This window comes from Fundulus heteroclitus, chromosome 12, assembly GCF_011125445.2.
Source record: "Fundulus heteroclitus isolate FHET01 chromosome 12, MU-UCD_Fhet_4.1, whole genome shotgun sequence".
Lineage (NCBI taxonomy): Eukaryota > Metazoa > Chordata > Actinopteri > Cyprinodontiformes > Fundulidae > Fundulus > Fundulus heteroclitus.
This window is the reverse complement of record NC_046372.1, coordinates 550520-576584: the sequence shown is the minus strand read 5'-3', so window position 1 is coordinate 576584 and position 26065 is coordinate 550520. Positions and strand designations below refer to the sequence as shown.

The window sequence follows — 26065 nt, the reverse complement described above, 5'->3', positions numbered from 1 at the left end:
TTGATTTATCTTCATATTTTTGTTTCCGTAGTGATGAGCGTGCTTTTGCAGCATGCTTTTGGAACGACTCTGCGTCCTCCAGTCTCTACAGGTCAGAAATGTCTTTTCTAACTCAGACTAATGATAAAACATCAACATGTCTATGTGACACCTTTTCTCCGTCATGCTACAGGTGCTGGGGGCTCAGATCCAGTGTTCTACTGCAAGGCTGCAGGATGTGCTGCTGATGTGACGGTAGTCTTCTGTAATGATTCACTGGTTCCACATGGCCTCCTCCCAGACTGCTCAGCACCGCTGCTGCGCCACACAGCGTGTCAACGTGATGGTCGCGCTTTTGTTTCCAGCCCAGCAGGGACTGGCTGTCAGTTTGAGGGGGATGGGGGATACATTACCACAGAAAGATGTACAGGTATTTCCCCCTTAAAGTTAATTGCAATTCTATACCTTTGTTAATATTTGGACACTACAAATGAAATGTAGGGAAACGTATTCATGCCTAATAATCTTGGTTACGTGTGCCATGTTACACCTCACAGACGTTGCTGTAATTTTTTCATGTTTATGGTATTTTTCCGTCATACTCCAAAACAAAGCAGAGCATTTTGGTGAAGCAGAATTAAATTTTTTTTATCATTTAAAGAAAATTCACTAATTAAAATTTGAAGTCAGCCCTCCTGAGTTAATAATTTATAGTCCTGGTTTTGTAGTGATTATAGCTGCAAGTCTTTTTGGTGTTTCTCTACCAGACCTGCACATCTAAAGGCTGAATTTCTTGTCCGTTCTTCTTTCCAAAATAACTGAAGCTCAGTCAGGTTGGACAAAGAGCAACTTTTAATGATTTTATAACCTAACCCCATGTTTCTGCCAAAAAACAACAATGCATTAAATTCTTTCTACTTCACAATAATGCTCTACCAGATCTACTAGTGTTTTTTTAGTTGTCCACAGAAAATCATCATAAACAAAATAAAGTCTAGAAAAAATTAAGCTGTGTGTAATCGATCTATATTACGCGTTTCACTTAGTGAATCAAGTCACTTAAATGTGTCATTGAATGGTTCTGTATATTTTCTTCATGTGTCAGAGGGACGCACTGTTTAGTAAAGATGACCCCAGTGAAAAACTGTTCACGCTAAATTTGATCTTTTCAGCTTAAACATTACTTGATTGGCTAGAGGAGAGTTTAGACAAACTTGATGTTGAATCAAAATGATTTTCTGAAAGCTTTCCTAAAACTTTTCTACTGACTTCACACTAAAGGTTTACGATTGTTCTCCATTGAAAATAAAGAAAGTGGCTACGTTTAGTATATGGTGATGTGCCTTTTCTGATTCCATTGATCCAGTAACACTTTCTTTTGCTTTCATTTCTTTTCACAAGGCACTGACCCCAACTGCCTTTGGTTTTCTGGTAAGTATTGGTTGAGGATGAACGTCTTTAACCTTTCCTGTTTTCTCTGAACATTAACTAGAGTTTTTATCCTGTGTTTCAGTTTCTTCCCCATCACCAACCACTTCCAACAAAGAGAAGAAAGCAGAGGGTATCAGTCCAGGATACATTGTCTTAGCAGTCATCAGTGAGTTCAAGTCTTCATCTAGCTGTGACGCTCTGCGTTCAGATTCAATGCTTCAGGCACAAATCTTCTCTCCTCCTACTTGCGCCCATCTCCAACACCTCAGTGTGCCGTTTCACCGGCTCAGTCAGCTCTGCCCTCCCTCTCTGCTGCAGACTCTGCTTCAGTCCCTGCTGCTACTTCTGTCTAGTAGCCTTTCCAGTCAAAGCAATGACCGTGTGTGTCGGGGACACCCTGTCCTCCTTGGGTGGAGCTTGTTTCAGAGCGTGCTTCACCCCCGATGATGGGAGACTGATTGGATTCATCTGCTTTGTACTGAGGGCCTGGCTTCAGATCCCGGCTGGAATGGCTACTCTCTGCATGGAGTTTGTTCTCCCTGTGCATGCCTTTGTTTTCTCTCTTGCTTCCTCCCACAGTCTAAGAACACGACTGTTATATTTGTAGGTCACCTTAGGTGTGTGTGTGTGTGTGCTTGGTTCCCTGTGAAGGACCTTTGACCTCCCCAGGGTTGTACCCCAGTGACCACTGGAGAGAGGCACCAGCATTTACCCTGCAAGGATCAGGTGTAGACAAGCGGCTGGATAGATGGAAATATTTATCTGGTCAACAACTTGCAAATTAACGCAGCGATATTTGTCCTGTTGTTTGTTTTTCACACGTGCCTGACTGGAGGGAAATATGGAAGAATAAGGTCCAAAAACATGTCCATCATCTCTTTCAACTCTAAATGGGAAAATGGTTTTACAACCAAATAACTTTGTGCTGACAAAGACGTTAATTTTGATCATAAATTTAGATCAAAAGCAGGTAAAGGATAAGCAACGGGTTGTTCCTTCTGTTTTTGTGTGCTGTTCTGATTTTGTGTGTACAGAGCACTACGACAAAAAGAGGAAGAAGTGCTTGTAATTTCATAGATGGAGAAATATGCATATGATACATAGATTTACATTCAGATATTGTGCCTCCAGTGCAGCTTTATGTTTATGTTTTAGAATAAATACTGGATCTCTTCTTTCACGTTGGAGGCCAAAATGAACAACTGCCTTACACACAACAAGGATGCTCAACTACTAAACAATCTTTTTTGCCTTGATCTGTCCACTTGCTTCGCTTTTGGCCAAAATATCCTTACAAAGCCTGGCAGTAAGGTGAGATATGAAATTTTCTCTCTTCTATTAGTAAACGTTTCAATGTCCTAAATATTCATTCTTTAATTTCACAGTAGGTGGCGTTGCACTTGTAGGAGGCATTGCTCTTTATCTTTGGAAGAGACGTAGAGGACCAAACCAGCAGCCAAACAGGTACTAAGATATAAGATCATTGTAATGTGGGAACAAAATGGTACTAGTTGATGTTAATACAAACTAATTTCAGTGGCCCTGATGTGCGTCAACAAGTCACAGAGCTCCAACTCTTGGGAGAGGCTAATGAGAGGTCAGTAAAAAATTTGGATAGCCACACAAATAAATTACATGGATGTAAATATTACTGATAAAAGGTCATGTTTCGCGACTTTAGGGATGTTGAAGCTGCTGTTCCAGTGGATGATGATGCCACACCTCAACGAGGACATGGAGATTAACTCATTTCACCTCTTTTATCATATTTATCTCATCTGCACTACCAGTCAAACATTTACTCACCTCCTCATTCAATGGTTTGTCTTGTTTTAGGAAAATATTTTGGAAAAACTAAAATATTCAAGATGCTATGAGTTTTTTTCACAATTTAGTGTTTGATACCTAGTTCTATATACTTTTGATGTCTTCATCATGTATCTTCAGTGTCAAAAGTTATAAAAATAAGGAAAAGCCACTGAATGACAAAGGTGAGTCTGGACGTTTGACTGGTAGTGTACATTTCTTTTTAACACGCTTTACAACTGTTGTGCCATGAAATTAAAGCCATGATGAAATAATTGATGTCAGAGTGAATTCTGACCATATAGCCGGAGGACAACTCACAAGGGGGTTGTGAGAAAGAGTTTCAGGCTGGGACGGCCTCTCTCGGCAGAGTGCCTGCCGTGCGCCAGGGAGAGTCACACAGTTTGTTTGGAAAGTCTTGGTGTAATGCGTACATGGTGTTTTTAAACACAAAGGTGAACTTTGGTTCTTTAACTCAAACAAAATGTTATTTCATCAAATAATGTTTTGTTTAACTCAGGATTTGCATTGTGAATGGGTTGAAAACATGCCAAATGTTGTTCTAAATTAGTTAAAATAATTTAAGCTCATTCCATGTTCTTTAAGTCAGATCTGCAGTAAACCAGGATTCACTGAATTAGTCTGATAACCATTTTTATGTTGTCTTTTGTCGTTTTGCATGTACATAGTTCCTTAGCTTAGCTTCTTTTATCTTCATTTTGCTTAGTAGCTTTAGTTAAGTTTCACTAGCCTAGTACAGAGGATTTATTGATTGGAATATAGTGTTAATTCAGATAAACAGCATTCTATAGTGATGTTCTTAGGATGTTCATTTTATTTCTGTTATTAAATTCTTGAACTGGAAGAGAAATTGTCACTCCTTTATTCTATGCATGTGCAGAGTTTGCTGTTAAAAGATCGCCAGTGCTCAAATTCATTCCTTTCAACTATTGTCCTGATATCAGCTTAGGAGCAGATCATCACCAGACAATACTTAACAGAGTTATTTATTAAACATTAAATAACTTTAAAACAACACAACCAACCCCAGTATCCAGCACCGCGGCCTGGTGATCGTCTACAACAGTCTCAACTCTGACGACGCCGAGCTGGCCAAGAAGCTGATCGAGAGCGAAATGCTGGAAATCCTTAGTGTGATCGGCAAAGCAGAGGACAATCCCAAGAGGCAGAATCCCATCGACGTGGCGCGCACATGTCTGGTCAGAGCCATGGATCTGGGCCTCATCAAACCCTTCACCAGTCCTTCCTAAGCGGCCCAAACTACAGCAAAGGACATTTTAGTTCCCGACATATTATTATTTCCTTTGTTGAAAGGGGATTTTTTATTCCAATAGTATTTAAGAATTCAGCAATCTGTTGCTAAATATTTAAATACAATCCCTCCAAAATACAACGGTATTTTTTTCTAAGAATATTTTTTTTAAGTGGCGTACAGAGAAACAGTTTTCCAGTGCAGCTTCTTTTCTTACACTTGTGTGAATTTGTGTGGTTGGTGAAGTGCTGATTGTGCTGATTTGCAACTGGGCTTTGTCCCTTTTTTTTTTTTTAAACTGACTGTTTGTATTTTAAGTTTCAAATCTGTTTCAATGCATATCAAATAAACAGCATCTTCAGGGCTGTGATTATTTTTGTTGTTGTTGCAATTTGCTACTTAAATATTCGCTTACAGTGGCTCAGAGGTGTCACCACTAGTACAAACAATTTAATATCAGACAAAGATAACCCGACTAATCAAACATAAAATTCACATGATTTAATTCACTAAGAAAAAAAAATCTGGTCCAACTAGGGAAAAGTAATAGCTCCCACTTAAATTATGAGTGACTGATAAAATTTCAGAATGCTGAGTTCAAATTGACTCGCTAACACTAGAGCAGATTCCTGCCGATCTTTAATAGAACATGTCTAACAACATGAAGTCAGCTAAAAGATCTAAAAAAAAATAACAACATGCCAAGGCCTGATTTAAAAAGTTTCAAGAACTGATGACAAACAAAGGTGGACATCTATTAGTCTGGAAAGGGTTTTAAGAACTGTTTCTGTGGCTTTGGACTCCAGAGAACCACAGCAAAAAGCCGTTATCCCTTAATTGTGAATCATAGTGGGGAACCCTCCCAGGAGTGAGCGGAGCACCAGAATAACTGATGTTGTTCATCAACAACTCATCCAGGAGGTCACAAAAGAACTCTGAACATCAGGTGAGAGGGGGAGCAAGAGGATATTCCGCAAGAAAAGAGAGGCGATTTTGCAATGAACATGGCTGAGTTTACTGCAGTCATGCGATCAACATGCATTACGGTAGTAATGCCTGAGACTACTTTCCAAAATAAAAGCAATGTGTGACGTGTATCCACCTATTTTATTCTTTGTTTTTTTACACATATCGACTTAATTTAGTTGAAATAATTTCTTACAGCTTTATGTATTTTTTTATATTATTCAGATCTGCTGCTGAATATGGATATATATATTTTGGTCAGAGTCACTTTTTAGCCTGAATAAAAAAATAAACAGCCTTAAACAGGCTTGCTGTTGCGATGACCCGGATAACTGAGAATTTGCACAGGCATACACAAACAATTTGTTTTTCCAAGTGACCACTTTCCCTTACAGACGTCAGATTTAGATCTCGAGATCTTACTCATCAAAATCCATCTCTACATTAAGTAAATTTGACTTAAGTTACTGTCAATGTTGATACTAAACGGTACGTGTTCAGGGGATACTGTCACTTCAGACTGACAGTAGAACATCTCCAGATGATGCTCAACAAATTTTATCCACATCTGATATGGAATTTCAAAATAAAGGCCCTTCAAAATCTCTCTATATAGTCACTTTTACCTGAGTTGCTGTCAATGTTGCTACTAACCCTTATGTTTTCAGTGACAATTGAAAAAAGCAACTCAACATAAGATTTTACAATTCTCTTTATCCAAATTGCTGAGGTTTACATTTTCACACTATGTACATACCAAATTACACACGCAAAATAAAACAAGGTCCAGAAAAAACTGAAATGGAAAAAGGTAACCATAAAATGTTCAAAAATATTAATAATATTTACATTGTTTGCTGACACAGAACTTTGTTTTCAACAAACAAAACAAAGGACAGTTCCAGTTGGATTCCCTCATAGCTTTCAAGACATCTTGATCTTAACCTTGGCACTGCTCATGGAACCATCTGCTAAATGTGTCACTCTGTATCTGCACAAGTTACATAAGAAACACATTAGGGGGACAATGAGTTGGCTCAGGCTAAGGGAGGCGCCGGACTACAGGCTAAGGGAGGCGCTGGACTACAGGCTAAGGGAGGAGCCGGACTACAGGCTAAAGAAGGCGCCGGACTACAGGCTAAAGAAGGCGCCGGACTACAGGCTAAGGGAGGAGCCGGACTACAGGCTAAAGAAGGCGCCGGACTACAGGCTAAAGCAGGCCTCTGCAGTTTGGAAATTGTGTTTCTTAAAAATTGCAATTATACTTCAAATGCAATTAATAGTCCATCCCTAATTGATACTTACCTTATATAACCAGCAACATCGGAGAAGCCTGTAGCGATGACTTGCAACACCAGGGATGTTGACTGCAGCACACACCTTTGACCAAAAGCTATTGTAGTAAAAGACCTTTTCATCGTCATTTTCTCAGATGTTTCTCTGTCTGCAATACGATTTCCTGTATGGTTATGTTTTTCTTTGATCTGTAGAACAGACTAATAACAGTTTGCTGTAAGAAAATGTTGGTCAGTCTTAAAAAGATGTAACATTTTCAATAAAGAGCAAAAACTATGTTTTGTACTAACCCCAAACAGCCAGAACCGTAAAACTCTAAGGGAACAGTAGTGGAGTACTATCAGTGCAATACAAATTTAAAATATAATAACAAACAAATTTTATAATTGTTGCCACAAAAGGTAACTTCCCCAAAATAATTTCATATTTTTAGAGAACATAAGGAAAAATAACAGTAAGTGTTTGTATATTACAGATTAACATAACATAAACATCTATGTAAAAGTATTATTATTAGTTATTGGGTCATAATTCTTTCAACCTAACTGTGTTGACCCTCCATTTATTAATGAACATGACTTTTTTCCTTTGTTGTCACTGTTAATATTCTGAGTGGGTAGCATGCAGCTATTGTTGAAGAAGAATACAATCATTGTAAAACGTGCCTTTCAAAGGGAGGGGAGGTTAGCACTAGTGCTTTGACAAATATACAAAAAAGCTCAATAATGCCCATATGTTGCAGTTCAAGAAGCCCGGTATTCATAAATCTTTGCTCATCCTTTATGATATGGCTTCTCATATTGAAAATAAGTAACAGAATCTAACTGTTGTATCATAAAGACGTAGGCCTGCTTACCCTTGCTGTTTCTTGGACATCCTGCTTTCCTGAAAAACAAGGCTGTAAGCGGTTCCATCACCGTCACCCCGGAAGAGCCTGTTTTTATGTCCATCCCACAAATGGCAATGTACACCACATTAATGCATCATCTGGTGCATAATCATGTTGGAGAGGCAGGCGCCAGCTCCAAACTGTTCCCACAAAGTTGAGAGCGGGGAATTGTCCAAGATGTGTTGGTCTGTTGAAACATTCACAGCTCCTTTCACTGGAACTAAGGGGCCAAGCCCAGCTCCTGAAAATCAGCCCCACACCATAATTCCCCCTCTGCCAAACTTTACACTTGGCACAATGAAGTCAGACAAGCACCGTTCTCCTGGCAACCGCCAAACCCAGACTCCTCCATCAGACTTCCAGTTTTGAGAAGCATGATTTGTCACTCCAAAGAACGTGTCTCCAACGCTTCGCATAGCTGCTCAAGAATGGAAACCCATTCCATGAAGCTCTCTGCGCTATTCTTGAGCTAATCTGAAGGCCACATGAAGTTTAGAGGCGTGTAGTGTTTGACTCTGGAGAAATTTGGCAACCTCTACGCTCTATGTGCTTCAGCATCCACTGACCCCGCTCCGACAGTGTACGTGGCCTAAGACTTCTTGGCTGAGTTGCTGTCGTTCCCAAACACCTCCATTTTCTTATGATACGGCAGTTGACTGAGGAATATTTAGGAGCGAGGAAAGTTGACGAATGGAATTTGTTGCACAGGTGGCATCCTGACACAGCTTCACGCTGGAATTCACTGAGCTCCTGAGAGCAACCCATTCGTTCACAAATGTTTGTGAAGACAGTCTGCATGCATAGGTTTTATACTATGACCACAGAAGTGATTGGAACACCTAATTCCAATAATTTGGATGGCTGAGAAAATACTTTTTGCAATATAGCGTATATATTTATGTTGGAACAGTCTTTTATTTTGAAATTCCACATCAAATCTTAAGGAGCTTTTTGAGTCATGCTGAATTAAAAAATTCACTTAAACTGTAAGGGTTAGTAGCAACATTGTCAGCAACTTAGGTCAAAGTGAATATATAGAGATTTTGACTGGCTTTTACTTTGAAATTCCACATCCGATGGGGATGAAATTTGTTGAGCAACATCTGGATGTGTTCTACTATCAGGCTGAAGTGACAGTATCCCCTGAAAATGTACCGTTCAGTGGCAACATTGTCAGCAACTTAGGTAAAATTTACTTAACATAGAGATTTTGGAGGGCTTTAATTTAGAAATTTCACATCATGTATATCCATTTTTTTACTCGCTTTATACATCATGGGGTCACAAGGGGTGCTGGTGTCTATCTCCAGACAAGACAAACAACCATTCACACACACACCTAAGGACAATTTAAAGAGACCAATTAACCAAACAGTCATGTTTTTGGTATGTGGGAGGAAGCCGGAGTTCCCAGAGAGAACCCACGCATACAAACTCCTTCCAGAAAGACCCAGGACACTAACCCAGGACCTTCTTGCTGCAAGGCAACAGTAGGTAGGTATTTTTTTAGTAGTTATTCAGGATAAAAAGTGACTCTGACCAAAATATATATTTCCATATTCAGCAGCAGACCTGAATAATAAAAAAATACATAAAGCTGTAAGAAAGTATTTCAACTAACTTAAGTCGATATGTGTAAAAAAAAAACAACAAAGAATAAAATAGGTGGATACGCGTCACACATTGCTTTATATATTTTGGAAAGTAGTCTCAGGCATTACTACCGTAATGCATGTTGATCGCATGATCTACAAAACCAATTGAGGGCTGGCATGACTGCAGTAAACTCAGCCATGTTCATTGCAAAATCCTCCTCCTGTTTTGGTTTTCCGAGTCAAACGAAAGGCGGCGTTATTACGTGTATTACGTCCGTGGATAGTGGGCGCGGTGCGTGCTCTCTGTCGGACTGCTGCTGTACAACAGCGGCGTGCAGATAAAGGGAATCTCCTGGAGTGTCATCACGAAGTCTGACTGCTGTCAGTGTGGTTTCAGTCCGTTTGATTTTTACGGCAACTTCGTTTTTGCTCCCTCTCTATTTATCATCCTCAACCAGCTCTCAACCTTCACTGGCATCACTCCGCCTGTTCCTCGTGCTTCCTCCACCTCGTTAAGCAGTTCATTTGCTTGTCACAACCTGCTGCGACACTTCAGTGATACCTGCTTTGGACGGAGGAGGCTGCCCAGGTAGGGGATTTGTACCATTGTAATATTTAGGTCAAAGATGTAGTAGCCTACCTCAGGAGTTTACGTGAAAGATAGAAAGGAAGTAATTTTCTATATAGTTGGTCGTTAAGTTAGGCGCAAAGAATGTGAATGGGGAGGAGGGGAAAGGCTGCGGCGCAGCGGAGCGGCTCCGTCTGATGCGTTCGAAGACAAAAAGAAAGGTGAAAATCCGCCCCAACTTTACACCGCAGCCTTTGATCTGGATCAGCGTGAAGTGCGCCTGTACAATGAATATATTCTCCAGGCTGTGTCCATTGGCACACTGCAATTAGCCGGTTGCTGGTTCGACACTTATGTCAGAAAGTCAGAAAGACTGAAGTGTGCACCGTGTCACACTTCAGCAAGACCTTAAAACCTTTGAGTGTTACTAAATAGATAGGTCATGTATAGTCTATATAGCTTGGAGTCTGTGACTCTTTAATGCTATATAGACAGCATTCCAGCATTCAGAGTTAACATAGCGGCAGTGTGTACCGTGTGGTGGTCACCACAACTTCAGCAAGTGTGACACAGTGTTATGATTGAAGAAGGAAGACACTGAATGAGAGCAACTACAGAGGCAGGCAGTTCAGTTAAAGCGTTTATTGTTATTTCTGGATCTGGATCTGGATGTTGTTGACGGTGCAAGACTTCCGCTATGTTAACCACACAAAGTAATCTGGTTTGTCTGTGGTAATGTGGTTTGCACTGTTAGTCCTAATGTTATCTTCACATGCAAAAAAAAAAAAAAAAAAGAAATCTCCTCTCCACTATAGGTCACTATACATGACCTATATATTTAGTACCACTCAAAGGTTTTAAGGTGCACTTCAGGCAGAATGACTGAAGTTCCCTCACGTTAAGAGGTTTAGGCAGATTGCATAAGGAGTTTAACTTTCTGGTGGATGATGATGGGTCGCAGAAAGCTGAAGGGCCGTGAGTGTATTGGTCCCTATAGAGAAACATTATGATGTCAGCGGGCCCAGCTGGGTGCCTACGTGGGCTTGGTCTGTTTTATGGTCCCATGTTCACCCCAGCTCCCCTTGAGGTCATGTAACATGACGGAGCGGAGGCAGGAGATGCTGAGGGGTGCAGAGGTCTGCGACTTTGTGCATTCAATTAATTCAGACCTCCAGACATCACGTGGCCTTCAGATTAGCTCAAGAACAGTGCGTAGAGCGCTTCATGGCGTGGGTTTCCATGGCCGAGCAGCTGCATCCAAGCCCTACATCACCAACTGTGAAGCAAAGCATCGGATGCTGCGGTATAAAACACGTTGGCCCAGGACTCAAGAGCAGAGGAGGCACTTTCTCTGAGGTGACGAATCACGCTTCTCCATCTGGCAATCTGGTGGATGATGAGACTGGGTGTGGCAGTTGCCAGGGGAACGGTACTTGTCTGACTGCATTGTGCCTGACCTCAACCTGATGGAATAGATTTAGAGTGAAACGCTATTTGTTTGTAAACTTGTAATGTAAAAGTCTATAATGTGTGGTATTATTACATTTGTGTAAGAACAGATCTTGTCTTTCAGGGGGAACAAAATATTTCTCGTGGGATCAACTGTGGAGAAAAACCAGAATGTGTTTTTCCATCCAGAAATCTGCAGCATTTGTCATCCATGGTAGGTATCTAAGAACTAGTCAGCTTTAACCTGCACTACTAGTCACCAGTAGAGAACCTTGATTTATCTTCATATTTTAGTTTCCGTAGTGATGAGCGTGCTTTTGCAGCTTCCTTTTGGAGAGACTCTGCACCCTCCAGTCTCTACTGGTCAGAAATGTCTTCTCTTACTCAGACTAATGAGAAAACGTCAACATGTCTATGTGACACGTTTTCTCCGTCATGCTACAGGTGCTGGGGGCTCAGATCCAGTGTTCTACTGCAAGGCTGCAGGATGTGCTGCCGATGTGACGGTAGTGTTCTGTAATGATTCAGCGGTTCAACATGGTCTCCTCCCAGACTGCTCAGCACCGCTGCTGCGCCACACAGCGTGCCAACGTGATGGTCGCGCTTTTGTTTCCAGCCCAGCAGGGACTCGCTGTCAGTTTGAAGGGGGTGGGGAAAACATTCCCAAAGAAGAATGTACAGGTATTTTCCATTTAAAGTTAATTGCAATTCTATACCTTCCTTAATATTTGGACACTACAAATGAAATGTAGAGAAATGTAGGGAAACGTATTCATGCCTAATAATCTTGGTTACGTGTGCCTTGTTACACCTCACAGACGTTGCTGTCATTTTTTCATGTTTATGGTATTTTTCCGTCGTACTCCAAAACAAAGCAGAGCATTTTGGTGAAGCAGAATTACATTTTTTTTATCATTTAAAGAAAATTCACTAATTAAAAATTGAAGTCAGCTCTCCTGAGTTAATAATTTATAGTCCTGGTTTTGTAGTGATTATAGCTGCAAGTCTTTTTGGTGTTTCTCTACCAGACCTGCACATCTAAAGGCTGAATTTCTTGTTCGATCTTCTTTCCAAAATAGCTCAAGCTCAGTCAGGTTGGACAAAGAGCAGCCTTTAATGATTTTCTAACCTAACCCCGTGTTTCTGCCAAAAAACAACAATGCATTAAATTCTTTCTACTTCACAATAATGCTCTACCAGATCTACTAGTGTTTTTTTAGTTGTCCACAGAAAATCATCATAAACAAAATAAAGTCTAGAAAACATCGAGCTCTATGTAATCGATCTATATAACGCATTTCTCTTAGTGAATCGAGTCACTTAAATGTGTCATTGAATGGTTCTGTATATTTTCTTCATGTGCCAGAGGGACGCACTGTTTAGTAAAGATGACTCCAGGGAAAAACTGTTCACGCTAAATTTGATCTTTTCAGCTTAAACATTACTTGATCGGCTAGAGGAGAGTTTAAACAAACTTGATGTTGAATCAAAATGATTTTCTGAAAGCTTTCCTAAAACCTTTCTACTGACTTCACACTAAAAGTTTACGATTGTTCTCCATTGAAAATAAAGGAGGTGGCTACGTTTAGTATATGGTGATGTACCTTTTCTGATTCCATTGATCAAGTAACACTTTCTTTTGCTTTCATTTCTTTTCACAAGGCACTGACCCCAACTGCCTTTGGATTTCTGGTAAGTATTGGTTGAGGATGAACGTATTTTAACCTTTCCTGTTTTCTCTGAACATTAACTAGAGTTTTTATCCTGTGTTTCAGTTTCTTCCCCATCACCAACCACTTCCAACAAAGAGAAGAAAGCAGAGGGTATCAGTCCAGGATACATTGCCTTAGCAGTCATCTGTGAGTTCCAGTCTTCATCTAGCTGCGACGCTCTGCGTTCAGATTCAATGCTTCAGGCACAAATCTTCTCTCCTCCTACTTGCGCCCGTCTCCAACACCTCAGTGTGCCGTTTCACCTGCTCAGTCAGCTCTGCCCTCCCTCTCTGCTGCAGACTCTGCTTCAGTCCCTGCTGCTACTTCTGTCTAGTAGCCTTTCCAGTCAAAGCAATGACCGTGTGTGTCGGGGAAACCCTGTCCTCATTGGGTGGAGCTTGTTTCAGAGCGTGCTTCACCCCCGATGATGGGAGACTGATTGGATTCATCTGCTTTGTACTGAGGGCCTGGCTTCAGATCCCAGCTGGAATGGCTACTCTCTGCATGGAGTTTGTTCTCCCTGTGCATGCCTGTGTTTTCTCTCTTGCTTCCTCCCACAGTCTAAGAACACAACTGTTATATTTGTAGGTCACCTTAGGTGTGTGTATGTTTGGTTCCCTGTGAAGGACCTTTGACCTCCCCAGGGTTGTACCCCAGTGACCACTAAAGAGAGGCACCAGCATTTACCCTGCAAGGATCAGGTGTAGACAAGCGGCTGGATAGATGGAAATATTTATCTAGTAAACAACTTGCAAATGAACGCTGTGTCTCAGCGATATTTGTCCTGTTGTTTGTTTTTCACACACACCTGACTGGCAGTAAATATAGAAGAATAAGGTCCAAAAACATGTCCATCATCTCTTTCAACTCTAAATGGGAAAATGGTTTTACAACCAAATAACTTTGTGCTGACAAAGATGTTAATTTTGATTTTGATCATAAATTTAGATCAAAAGCAGGTAAAGGATAAGCAACGGGTTGTTCCTTCTGTTTTTGTGTGCCGTTCAGATTTTGTGTGTACAGAGCACTACGACAAAAAGAGGAAGAAGTGCTTATATTTCATAGATTGTGAAATATGCATATGATACATAGATTTACATTCAGATATTGTGCCTTCAGTGCAGCTTTATGTTTATGTCTTAGAATAAATACTGGATCTCTTCTTTCACGTTGGAGGCCAAAATGAACAACTGCCTTACACACAACAAGGATGCTCAACTACTAACCAATCTTTTTTGCCATGATCTGTCCACTTGCTTTGCTTTTGGCCAAAATATCCTTAAAGAGCCTGGCAGTAAGGTGAGATATGAAATTTTCTCTCTTCTATTAGTAAATGTTTCAATGTCCTAAATATTCATTCTTTAATTCCACACTAGGTGGCATTGCAGTTGTTGCACTTGTGGGAGGCATTGCTCTTTGCCTTTGGAAGAGACGTAGAGGACCAAACCAGCAGCCAAACAGGTACTAAGCTATAAGATCATTGTAATGTGGGAACAAAATGGTACTAGTTGATGTTAATACAAACTCATTTCAGTGGCCCTGATGTGCGTCAACAAGTCACAGAGCTCCAACCCTTGGGAGAGGCTAATGAGAGGTCAGTAAAAAATTTGGATAGCCACACAAATAAATTACATGGATGTAAATATTACTGATAAAATGTCATGTTTCGTGACTTTAGGGATGTTGAAGCTGCTGTTCCAGTGGATGATGATGCCACACCTCAACGAGGACATGGAGATTAACTCATTTCACCTCATTTATCATATTTATCTCATCTACACTACCAGTCAAACATTTACTCACCTCCTCATTCAATGGTTTGTCTTGTTTTAGGAAAATATTTTGGAAAAACTAAAATATTCAAGATGCTATGAGTTATTTCACGATTTAGTGTTTGATACCTAGTTCTATATACTTTTGATGTCTTCATCATGTATCTTCAGTGTCAAAAGTTATAAAAATAAGGAAAAGCCACTGAATGACAAAGGTGAGTCTGGACATTTGACTGGAAGTGTACATTTCCTCTTAACACGCTTTACAACTGTTGTGCCATGAAATTAAAGCCATGATGAAATAATTGATGTCAGAGTGAATTCTGACCATGTAGCCGGAGGACAACTCACAAGGGGGTTGTGAGAAAGAGAGTTTCAGGCTGGGACGGCCTCTCTCGGCAGAGTGCCTGCCGTGCGCCAGGGAGAGTCACACAGTTTGTGTGGAAAGTCTTGGTGTAATGTGTACATGGTGTTTTTAAACACAAAGGTGAACTTTGGTTTTTTAACTCAAACAAAATGTTATTTCATCAAATAATGTTTTGTTTAACTCAGGATTTGCATTGTGAATGGGTTGAAAACATGCCAAATGTTGTTCTAAATTAGTTAAAATAATTTAAGCTCATTCCATGTTCTTTAAGTCAGATCTGCAGTGAACCAGGATTCACTGAATTAGTCTGATGATCACCATTTTTATGTTGTCTTCTGTTTTTGCATGTACATAGTTCCTTAGCTTAGCTTCTTTTATCTTCATTTTGCTTAGTAGCTTTAGTTAAGTTTCACTAGCCTAGTACAGAGGATTTATTGATTGGAATATAGTGTTAATTCAGATAAACAGCATTCTATAGTGATGTTCTTAGGATGTTCATTTTATTTCTGTTATTAAATTCTTGAACTGGAAGAGAAATTGCCACTCCTTTATTCTATGTGTGTGCAGAGTTTGCTGTTAAAAGATCGCCAGTGCTCAAATTCATTCCTTTCAACTATTGTCCTGATATCAGCTTAAGAGCTGATCATCACCAGACAATACTTAACAGACAGAGAGTTATTTATTAAACATTAAATAACTTTAAAACAGTGTATAATTGCTCAACACAACCAACCCCAGTATCCAGCACCGCGGCCTGGTGATCGTCTACAACATGCTCAACTCTGACGACGCCGAGCTGGCCAAGAAGCTGATCGAGAGCGAAATGCTGGAAATCCTTAGTGTGATCGGCAAAGCAGAGGACAATCCCAAGAGGCAGAATCCCATCGACGTGGCGCGCACATGTCTGGTCAGGGCCATGGATCTGGGCCTCATCAAACCCTTCACCAGTCCTTCCTAAGCGGCCGAAAACAGCCCAAACTACAGCAAAGGACATTTTAGTTCCCGACATATTATTATTTCCTTTGTTGAAAAGGGATTTTTTATTCAAATAGTATTCAAGAATTCATCAATCTGTTGATAAATATTTAAATACGAACCCTCCAAAATACAACGGTATCGTTTTTCTAGGAATATGTTTTTTAAGTGGCGTACAGAGAAACAGTTTTCCAGTGCAGCTTCTTTTCTTACACTTGCGTGAGTTTGTGTGGTTGGTGAAGTGCTGATTGTGCTGATTGGCAACCGGGCTTTGTCTTTTTTTTTTATTTTAAGTATTTTAAGTTTCACATCTGTTTCAATGCATATCAAATAAATAGCATCTTCAGGGCTGTGATTCTTTTTTGTTGTGCAATTTGCTACTTAAATATTTGGCTCCATTAAACAATTTAATATCAGACAAAGATAACCCGATTAAACAAACATAAAAAATTCACATGATTTAATTTAAGAAAAAAAATTCTGGTCCAACTTGGGAAAACTAATAGCTCCCCCTTAAATCATGAGAGACGGATAACATTTCAGAATGCTGAGTTCAAATTGACCCGCTAACACTAGAGCAGATTCCTGCCCGATCTTTCATAGAACATGTCTAACAACATGAAGTCAGTTAAAAGATCTAAAAAAATAACAACAAGCCAAGGCCTCATCATAAAGGTTTCAAGAACTGATGACACATGTGGACATCTATTAGTCTGGAAAGGGTTTTAAAAGCTGTTTCTGTGGCTGTGGGACTCCAGAGAACCACAGCAAAAAGCCGTTATCCCTTAATTGTGAATCATAGTGGGGAACCCTCCCATGAGTGAGCGGAGCACCAGAATAACTGATGTTGTTCATCAACAACTCATCCAGGAGGTCACAAAAGAACTCTGAACATCAAAAGAACTGCAGATCTCACTTGGTGCTTGGTTCTTGTTCATAATTCGCTAAGAAAAAGTCTGTTGCAAATGGCCTCCATGTCAAGATCAACTATAACTCTCTCCTCTGAAAGTCAGAGAAATGGTATAAGGTCAATTGTCGGATCCAACATGGCAGCTCCCTGCATCAACAGCAGTAAGTTTAAGTGTAATCAATTAAAACGAGAGTCTGAGTTCAAAGGTTAATATTTTAATAGGCTATGTCCTGTTTTCCTGTTGTGTTTCCACATTAACAATTTTTTACAAGCCCAAGACAAATAGAAATAAGTTGAGTAATTCCCTTACTGTGTTTGTGTGCTTAGCACTTTCCTTGTTTTTTAACATTATTTGTGTTCTAACAATGTACATTCCATAATGTTCATTATTGTTGCTGTTATTAGTTGTTGCTGAGGAGGCCAGTTTCAGTCGTGGAACTGATGCAGAAAGACAGAATAATGCCAGTCACACGAGGAGGAGGAGTAGACAGGTGAGGAGGGAGAGAAGATAAAGTGACCCAGGAGGAGGAGGAGGAGTAAGAACCACCTACAAAACATTGACAGGTACAGGTGCAGGGCTGTGTTGATAATAGATGTTTGCATTGAATCATATGAAACCTCCGAGGATTACAGTCCAAATCAAGGGTTTTTGACATCTTCTAGCTAATAGGCTGAAAAAGTTGATCAGTTTCAGGTCTAACTTGTATTTGAAAGTATACCTATTTGCTTTGATATGATACGCTGCTTGTTTGGTAAACGTTTGTTTACTTGTTTTTGTTTTTTTGCACATGTCGGAAGGGGGGGGGGGGCACTGTATTTAGTACTTCATTAATTGAAAGTAATTGTAGAACAGGTATTAAATAACCCCTATGACAAACCGTTTGCCCAAAAACAGCAACAGGATTGTGACAGCGGCCGTGGCAGGTGGACTGCCAGTGAAGGTGCCACCTTGTGGCAGTCGGCTGTCGGAAGTGCCACAAGCTTTTATTGGGAAAAAAAAAAAAAAACAGGATGATTTAAAAGTAACTACAGGTCAACAGGCATCTATAACACATCGTTTGCCCAAAAGCAGCAACAGCAGTGCGACGGTGGCTGTGGCAGCTGCCAGTGGAGGTAAACGAAGTGCATGCCTGGTGTTTTTATTTTGACACAGTGGGCGGAAACGACAGACGTCCTGTCCTGACGTTAAAACACAATCTGACAGCCAGACTTCAGTAGAGAAATGCAAGGGATTACTTGCTTTTGACCGAGGAGACCAAGTGTCCAGGTAGGAATTTGTAACATTGTAACATTCAGGTGAAAAATGTAGCTATAACTCATAGGTTTTCTTGAAAGTTAAAGGAAGAAATTTTCTGTAAACTTGATCGTTAAGTTAAGGCGCCTGGAATGTGAATATTATGGGGCGGAAGGCTGCAGCGCAGCGTTCCGTTTGATGCGCTCGGTGACACACGGGGAGAGACGTCGCTCCCTCTCCATTCATTTCTTATGAGCGACGAGGTAACAACTCCTCCATGACAGCAACCGGCGAAATCCGCGCGTGTGAAATGTCAACCTCCTATAGGTGAACGTGCACGCACAAGAAAGTTGAAAACCAGTGTGCGATTTGAAAAAAAAAAAAAAAAAAAAAAAAAAAAAAAAAAAAAAAAAAAAAACAGAGGGGTGGGGGGGTTCATTTCAAAAGTTTTATTAGTGAATAAAAGTTTTATTAATGATTAGCTAGCAGGTGCTCTTTCAGGTAGCTAGCTACATAGACATAATATATACGTAGACGCGTCATAGGGCGCAGGATCGCACGTCAACGTCACCGCCATATTGTATGTGGCAGAAAAAAAGTTGAGTTCTGTTGTTGAATCAGAAAAGATGCCTCATTCTTGTGCCGCGTGGAAATGTACCAACCGTTTTACAGAACAAACAAGATCTGCTGGCATTTCCTTTCACAGGTAAGAATCAAACAAATCCGTACGATATTGTTTGCCCGCGATAAAATCATTACTTTGTGAGAAATACTGGGAATTCCCGCGCAGCATAACGATTATCCAGCGGGCAAATCAGCTAGCAAGAAACAATATTTCTTCAATTCACATGACTAAAGTACTTAAATCATTTATACTCTGCAGGTTTCCCAAAGATAAGGCTTTAAGGAAGCAGTGTATATATATTTACATATTACATATTTTATATATATTTATTATATATATTTTTATATATATATATATTTATATATAATGTATATGTATGTGTTATAAGGATAAATTTGTTAAATCTAAACATTGTGGTCTTCATTATTTCATAAAACCATGTCACATGTGAACCTTCAGGAACAGACCTTTTGGGGGAGTATTAAAGAGGTAAAATTACTAATAAGAGAAAAAAAAGACCTAGGACAATAAAGTAACATTAACAACATAAAAGTGGTAATGTTATGAGAAAAACGTCAAATTATGAGAATTAAGAGGCAACATTTCCAGAATGTTCACAGTTTGCAGAATTATTTCACTCCTGGAGTAATAGGGCCAGGTTAGATTATTTTAATTATTTTTATTCCTTACGAGGATAAATTCAGGAGAATGAAGCTAAAGGGATACGAAAATAAACTTGTAATAGTGCAAAAACAAAAATACTACGAATACAAAGTATATTCAGAGATTAAAGTCCCTCTGATACTGTTTAAGTGACTGAGTAACTGCCGATTTGCCACATTTAAGATGGCGGACGCTCTGACGCATCGCACTATAGGCAGAACCCGCCCAACGACGCGTCTACTCTTATATTATGTCTATGGCTAACTAGATCTAGTAGGTTAGACTTTTCTTTTTAAACTTGCGCCATCTACTGTGGGGACTCGGGAGTGGGTATTAGTTTACTTTAACCGCTTTGAGCAGAAAACGTAATAATACTCTTTAAAAACAAACAAAAAATAAAATTTACAAACGTGAAGGACACAAGACATGTATTAATATAAATTTGTATAAAAATGTATCCCCCCCCAGGGATAAAACATGAATTACCAGAGGGGGGGGGGGGGGGGGGGGGGGGGGGGGGGGGGGGGGGGACACATCGCAAAGAGGGGGGGAATCCCCCCCAGCAAATCGCACCCAGACTACAACCATCTGGATCAGCCGTGACTGATCTCTGTAATATAGAACGGACCTGGTTGTGTTTTTCTTTCATAGAGTAAACGTGAAAGCAAGATTTCCGTCATTTCCTCAAATATCTCCCGACTTGTCATCTTCGACCCGCTTTAAAAATACAGAGGAACCTCTAATTTCATAAACAATCAAATTTCTGGGAAACAAGCAGTCAACAGCGCGACTTGAAACACTACTACTCATTTGAAACGCTGCCGTCGCTGTCACGTCACGTGTAGCCTGTCTCAATAAATCAATGCTTCAGCGACAGAACACGGTCTATGGCAAGCCGTTTTAACATAAATTCGGTTTCGTCTGGCTATCCGTAATTACATTCCAGATATCTTAAATTGCATTTTGACTAGACAAAACTACATTTTGACTATCCGGAATGGTAATTTAAGATATCTTTATTTACATTCTTACTAGGAAGAATAATAATTCAAGATATCTTCAATTACATTGTGAGGTGGCTACGTTTAGTATATGGTGATGTGCCTTTTCTGATTCCATTGATCAAGTAACACTTTCTTTTGCTTTCACTTCTTTTCACAAGGCACTGACCCCAACTGCCTTTGGTTTTCTGGTAAGTATTGGTTAGAGATGAACGTCTTTAACCTTTCCTGTTTTCTCTGCACATTAACTAGAGTTTTTATCCTGTGTTTCAGTTTCTTCCCCATCACCAACCACTTCCAACAAAGAGAAGGAAGCAGAGGGTAACAGTCCAGGACTCATTGCCTTAGCAGTCATCTGTGAGTTCCAGTCTTCATCTAGCTGTGACGCTCTGCGTTCAGATTCAATGCTTCAGGCACAAATCTTCTCTCCTCCTACTTGCGCCCGTCTCCAACACCTCAGTGTGCCGTTTCACCTGCTCAGTCAGCTCTGCCCTCCCTCTCTGCTGCAGACTCTGCTTCAGTCCCTGCTGCTACTTCTGTCTAGTAGCCTTTCCAGTCAAAGCAATGACCGTGCGTGTCGGGGACACCCTGTCCTCCTTGGGTGGAGCTTGTTTCAGAGCGTGCTTCACCCCCGATGATGGGAGACTGATGGGATTCATCTGCTTTGTACTGAGGGCCTGGCTTCAGATCCCAGCTGGAATGGCTACTCTCTGCATGGAGTTTGTTCTCCCTGTGCATGCCTGTGTTTTCTCTCTTGCTTCCTCCCAGTCTAAGAACACAACTGCTATATTTGTAGGTCACCTTAGGTGTGTGTGTGCTTGGTTCCCTGTGAAGGACCTTTGACCTCCCCAGGGTTGTACCCCAGTGACCACTGGAGAGAGGCACCAGCATTTACCCTGCAAGGATCAGGTGTAGACAAGCGGCTGGATAGATGGAAGCAGGGTGGAATTTGCTGGGGGGCATGGGGGGGGATTTTCCCCACATCTGGTTGTGACGTCCCCCCCTCTGGTCATTCGTGTTTTATCTCTGGGGGGGATACATTCCTCTAACCTGACAACAGCCAGCTGCATGTATCACTCCGCCTAGCTCCACTCACATACATCTGGGACACGGCCATAGGCATTGCCTTTACTGAAGGCTGGGCCTTATCAAAACTCCTTGCATATGATTGGATAAGCCACTTGTCTGTCATCTTTATGGACGTGCTATTTCAACCAGTCACACCGAAGCTAACCCGTGACGCTGATGAGACAGACGCGGCTCTAGTGCAGGGTTTCCCGCAGCGCTATCTTGGCGAGGCGGCCGCGGAAAACGTGTCGTCACCCCCCCCCCGCTCCGCGAGCCGGTCCGCGGAAAACATGTCGTCCACCCCAAAACACCCCCCACCCCCCGCTCCGCGAGCCGGTCCGCCTCGCAGAAGCAAATTCCTGCGGGAAACACTGTAGTGGTCACACCGAAGCTAAGAAGAGGGGGGAAGACAGGCGGCAAAGCGCCGCGGGTCGGAGTCGATCCCGGGCCGACCGCCCGAGCCGTTCTCTGATGTTCTTTTAATGAAACAATATTAGGTAGATTGGACAACACGGAAGAAATAGCAGCATCAATGCTAACGCTTGCTTCCTCGATGCGAGCCGCCATTGTTGTTGGAATCTCACGGTGGCGTCTCCACTACGTCACATCCATGAAACACCCGCCCTGCGTCCTGATTGGCCAGACCAAAAATTTGGTTGGGGAAATCATTTTCAATGAGCCGTGTCCCAGATGTATGTGAGTGGAGCTAGGCGGAGCGATACATGCAGCTGGCTGTTGTCAGGTTAACATTCCTCCCCCTTCTGATCTGAATAAGTAATATTATCAGTGGTTTAATGTTCTCCGTCGCTGTGAGGGACTTTCGTCATTTGGAAAATGAGCGCAAAATGCTCCGTGTAGACTTTTTATTCAAGATTTTAAACAGAAGCTGCGCTTAACCAATGAAATCTGGCAGAGCTAGGACATTAGCCAATCAGAAGGAGAGTAGGGCGGGTCTTTGAAAAGCGGAAATCTACCAGTCTGAGGTTTATCGGTGTTTAATCATTTTAACTTTTAAAAGAAATTCTCAAACTGACCACAGATGCATGAATGAAAGTAGCGGTAGTCAAAGGTTTTCTTTGGATTTATGTAAACCAGCAGGTCAGAAAGTTCAGTGCATAAAACAGCTGACAACAACTTCCCTCGGTAAGTGTGTCTGTCGCTGTTATGTTTTATTTAAAACTGAAAGAGTAGCGCTGTAGCTCGGCTAATTTAGCATGACGCGCTTTTTTTTAAGAAGAAGAAGAAGGAGGGTCGGAATGTGAAACGATGTCCCGGTTTGACTGGGTCGGATTCGGAAAAAGTAAAAAAAGATCATAAATATAATTCCACCTGCGCTTTTCTGTAACAAAGAAGGTCGTGGAGGGGCTGTTGACCATCTCCAGCAGTCAATGAGCAAGAGGTGGGGACACAGAGTATATAGGATTGATTTATACTGAATGTTACAGTAGAGTTAATGTACAGGTGTGAAGAAGATGATGTAATAATGCAAGCTGCTGTCTTTTGAATTAGCTGCAGTTTATGGAGGGTTTTGAAATTGTAAAGTGGAAAGGTGAGTGGACTGTAAACCAGTTTGTCAAAAGTGTGAAGGAAGAACTTGCTTGATGCTGTAAATATGAAAGTTAACCAGGTGATGTTATGGATGTGGAAAGTGAAGGAGATTATGCAGAGGGCTGTCCTTGATGGCGTCAAGGCTCTGAAGCTGGAAAGTGGGAGAGAGACAGGAATTGTCAATGGAACTGTCAGATTTGGTTAAAGTGGACTTGTTACAATAAGCAAACGAGGTTACTAAGGTGGCATGACGTCCACGGCCCAGGAATATATGGGCTGACTAGAAAATGTTTTCAGTCAAATTGATTGTTTTTGCTTCAACCCCTGAATATGATGGATTTTTCAAAATTGATATTAATACATGTCTTGTGTCCTTCACATTTGTAAAGCAATTTTGTTGTTTGTATTTAAAGAGTTTTATTACATTTTCTGCTCAAAGCGGTTAAAGTAAATTAATACCCACTCCTGAGTCCCGACAGTAGATGGCGCAAGTTTAAAAACAAAAGTCTAACCTACTGGATCTAGCTAGCTAGCTACCTGAAAGAGCACCTGCTAGCTAACCATTGTTAATAAAACTTTGATTCATTAATACAACTTTTGAAATTATACTGCATGGAAGTATATATCTGGTCAACAACTTGCAAATGAACGCTGTGTCTCAGCAATATTTGTCCTGTTGTTTGTTTTTCACACGCGCCTGACTGGAGGGAAATGTGGAAGAATAAGGTCCAAAAACATGTCCATCATCTCTTTCAACTCTAAATGGGAAAATGGTTTTACAACCAAATAACTTTGTGCTGACAAAGACGTTAATTTTGATTTTGATCATAAATTTAGATCAAAAGCAGGTAAAGGATAAGCAACGGGTTGTTCCTTCTGTTTTTGTGTGCTGTTCAGATTTTGTGTGTACAGAGCACTACGACAAAAAGAGGAAGAAGTGCTTGTATTTCATAGATGGTGAAATATGCATATGATACATAGATTTACATTCAGATATTGTGCCTTCAGTGCAGCTTTATGTTTATGTCTTAATATAAATACTGGATCTCTTCTTTCACGTTGGAGGCCAAAATGAACAACTGCCTTACACATAACAAGGATGCTCTATGACTTATCTATATAAATCTTGCTTATATAACATTTAGCAGCTAAAACAGACCCAAAGGGCAGCAAAATCAGACCCAAAGGGCAATAACCTGTCCACTGGGCTGAACACATCACTGAAAAACAACAAACATGCTTTACAAGCTGCCTGTACAACATGAACAGGTGTAAACTTCCCTTAATACCTGGAACAAGCAGTAGATGGCAGTGTTGCCAATCAAAAATGACTGGCAGTAGAAACTGCTTATTTGTAGTCACAGATTATCGAAAGTGATGTTGAGAAAGTTGCACTCCACCATATATTGTGTCAGAATGAAACAACAACAGGACAGAGTGGCACAACATCAAAACCAGCAGGGAATTGCTCTAAAATCTCGTTAACACCTTTATTTAGTGACACTTGTTATATTAACTTTCTGTCCTGGGTGTAAATCCTGGCCTGAGGTCTTTCTGCATGCAGTTTGCATGTTCTCTCTGTGCATGTTTGGGTTCTCTCCGGGTACTCAGGCTTCCCCCCACAGTCCAATATGCGTTTTGGGTTAATTGTTTTTTCAACTACTAACCGATCTTTTTTTGCCATGATCTGTCCACTTGCTTCGCTTTTGGCCAAAATATCCTTAAAAAGCCTGGCAGTAAGGTGAGATCTGAAATTTTCTCTCTTCTATTAGTAAATGTTGCAATATCCTAAATATTTATTCTTTAATTCCACACTAGGTAGCATTGCAGTTGTTGCACTTGTGGGAGGCATTGCTCTTTATCTTTGGAAGAGACGTAGAGGACCAAACCAGCAGCCAAACAGGTACTAAGATATAAGATCATTGTAATGTGGGAACAAAATGGTACTAGTTGATGTTAATACAAACTCATTTCAGGGGCCCTGATGTGCGTCAACAAGTCACAGAGCTCCAACTCTTGGGAGAGGCTAATGAGAGGTCAGTAAAAAATTTAGACAGCCACACAAATAAATTACATTGATGTAAATATTACTGATAAAATGTCATGTTTCGTGACTTTAGGGATGTTGAAGCTGCCGTCTCAGTGGATGATGATACCATACCTCAACGAGGACATGGACATTAACTCCAAGATACAGGATCCAATTTAGTCAGAATTCAATTGAAATCAATCAATAATAATCTCATCATGTAGACAAACTTACTGGCTTAGTCTCATTCAGCTTATTGTAGTGAAACCCTAAACACGCGGTCAAAGAAATTATATTGCAGAAAACATGAAGGCTTTCCTAAAATAGGTCAATCTGAGGAGCTTCAGGGGCACCTTCGCTCATTCTTCCACTTATTTATTCTTTTTTCTGTATTGTGCTTTTGTCATGATTTGTCTATGTGAACCCGGACAGAACACGCACACACAGAGTTTGTTCTATTGCAGTTTATTGAAAGTAATGAGTAGGATGATGATGACCAGAGTTAGTAACCGGACTGGAGATGATGGGTGCAGGAGCAGGCTGACTGGAAGAGACTGGAGAGAGTGCTAGGAGGTGCTGGGCTGCTGTCAGACCAGAGGTGCAGAGTGAGACAGTTATTGGGGTGTAGGACTGCTGGAGCACAGGGAAGCAGGCAGTCCAGCAACAGAGCAGAGAGCAAACCTGGAGCACTGGCTTTACTTGAGGCACAGAGGAGGCAGGAAATCCAGCAACAAAGCAGGGAACAAACCAGGCTGACGGACGTGGAGTGAGTGGAGACTGATGAGAACAGGACTAGACAGGCGTGGTTTTGGTAGAGACTGAAGACGAGCCAGCGGGGAAGAGAAGACTGAGGGAGGCTTATGTAGGGAGGCTGGCAGGTGGAGTGAGTTCTGACTAATTAGTGCCTAA

At 40.9% G+C, this 26065-nt stretch overlaps 1 protein-coding gene across 5 annotated transcripts; it reads left to right on the top strand.

Annotated features, from left to right (window-relative positions):
• The first annotated feature begins 31 nt into the window (after positions 1-31).
• LOC105925480 lies at positions 32-26065 on the top strand. Of its 5 annotated transcripts, XR_004932011.1 has the most exons (10): positions 9407-9824; positions 11377-11466; positions 11556-11615; positions 11697-11933; positions 12915-12944; positions 13028-13111; positions 14252-14263; positions 24946-25030; positions 25104-25163; positions 25248-26065. XR_004932011.1 is itself a non-coding variant. In XM_036143634.1 (9 exons), the coding sequence occupies exons 2-9, from the start codon at positions 11424-11426 to the stop codon at positions 14704-14706; spliced, it is 672 nt and encodes a 223-aa protein (XP_035999527.1). In that variant the 5' UTR covers positions 9407-9824; positions 11377-11423; the 3' UTR covers positions 14707-15257. The 5 variants fall into 5 exon arrangements, 1 of the variants encoding a protein (XP_035999527.1); XR_004932013.1 differs by lacking the exon at positions 24946-25030 and adding an exon at positions 14341-14425 and having other exon boundaries at positions 11547-11615; positions 13028-14263; XM_036143634.1 differs by lacking the exons at positions 14252-14263; positions 24946-25030; positions 25104-25163; positions 25248-26065 and adding exons at positions 14341-14425; positions 14499-14558; positions 14643-15257 and having other exon boundaries at positions 11547-11615.

Bases quoted from the DNA above. Each gene is read 5' to 3' on its own strand.
- LOC105925480 (XM_036143634.1), top strand. From the start codon at position 11,424: ATGTGTTTTTCCATCCAGAAATCTGCAGCATTTGTCATCCATG. The intron at 11,467-11,546 runs GTAGGTATCTAA...TTCATATTTTAG, and splicing joins TGCAGCATTTGTCATCCATG to TTTCCGTAGTGATGAGCGTG. The intron at 14,559-14,642 runs GTCAGTAAAAAA...TCGTGACTTTAG, and splicing joins TTGGGAGAGGCTAATGAGAG to GGATGTTGAAGCTGCTGTTC.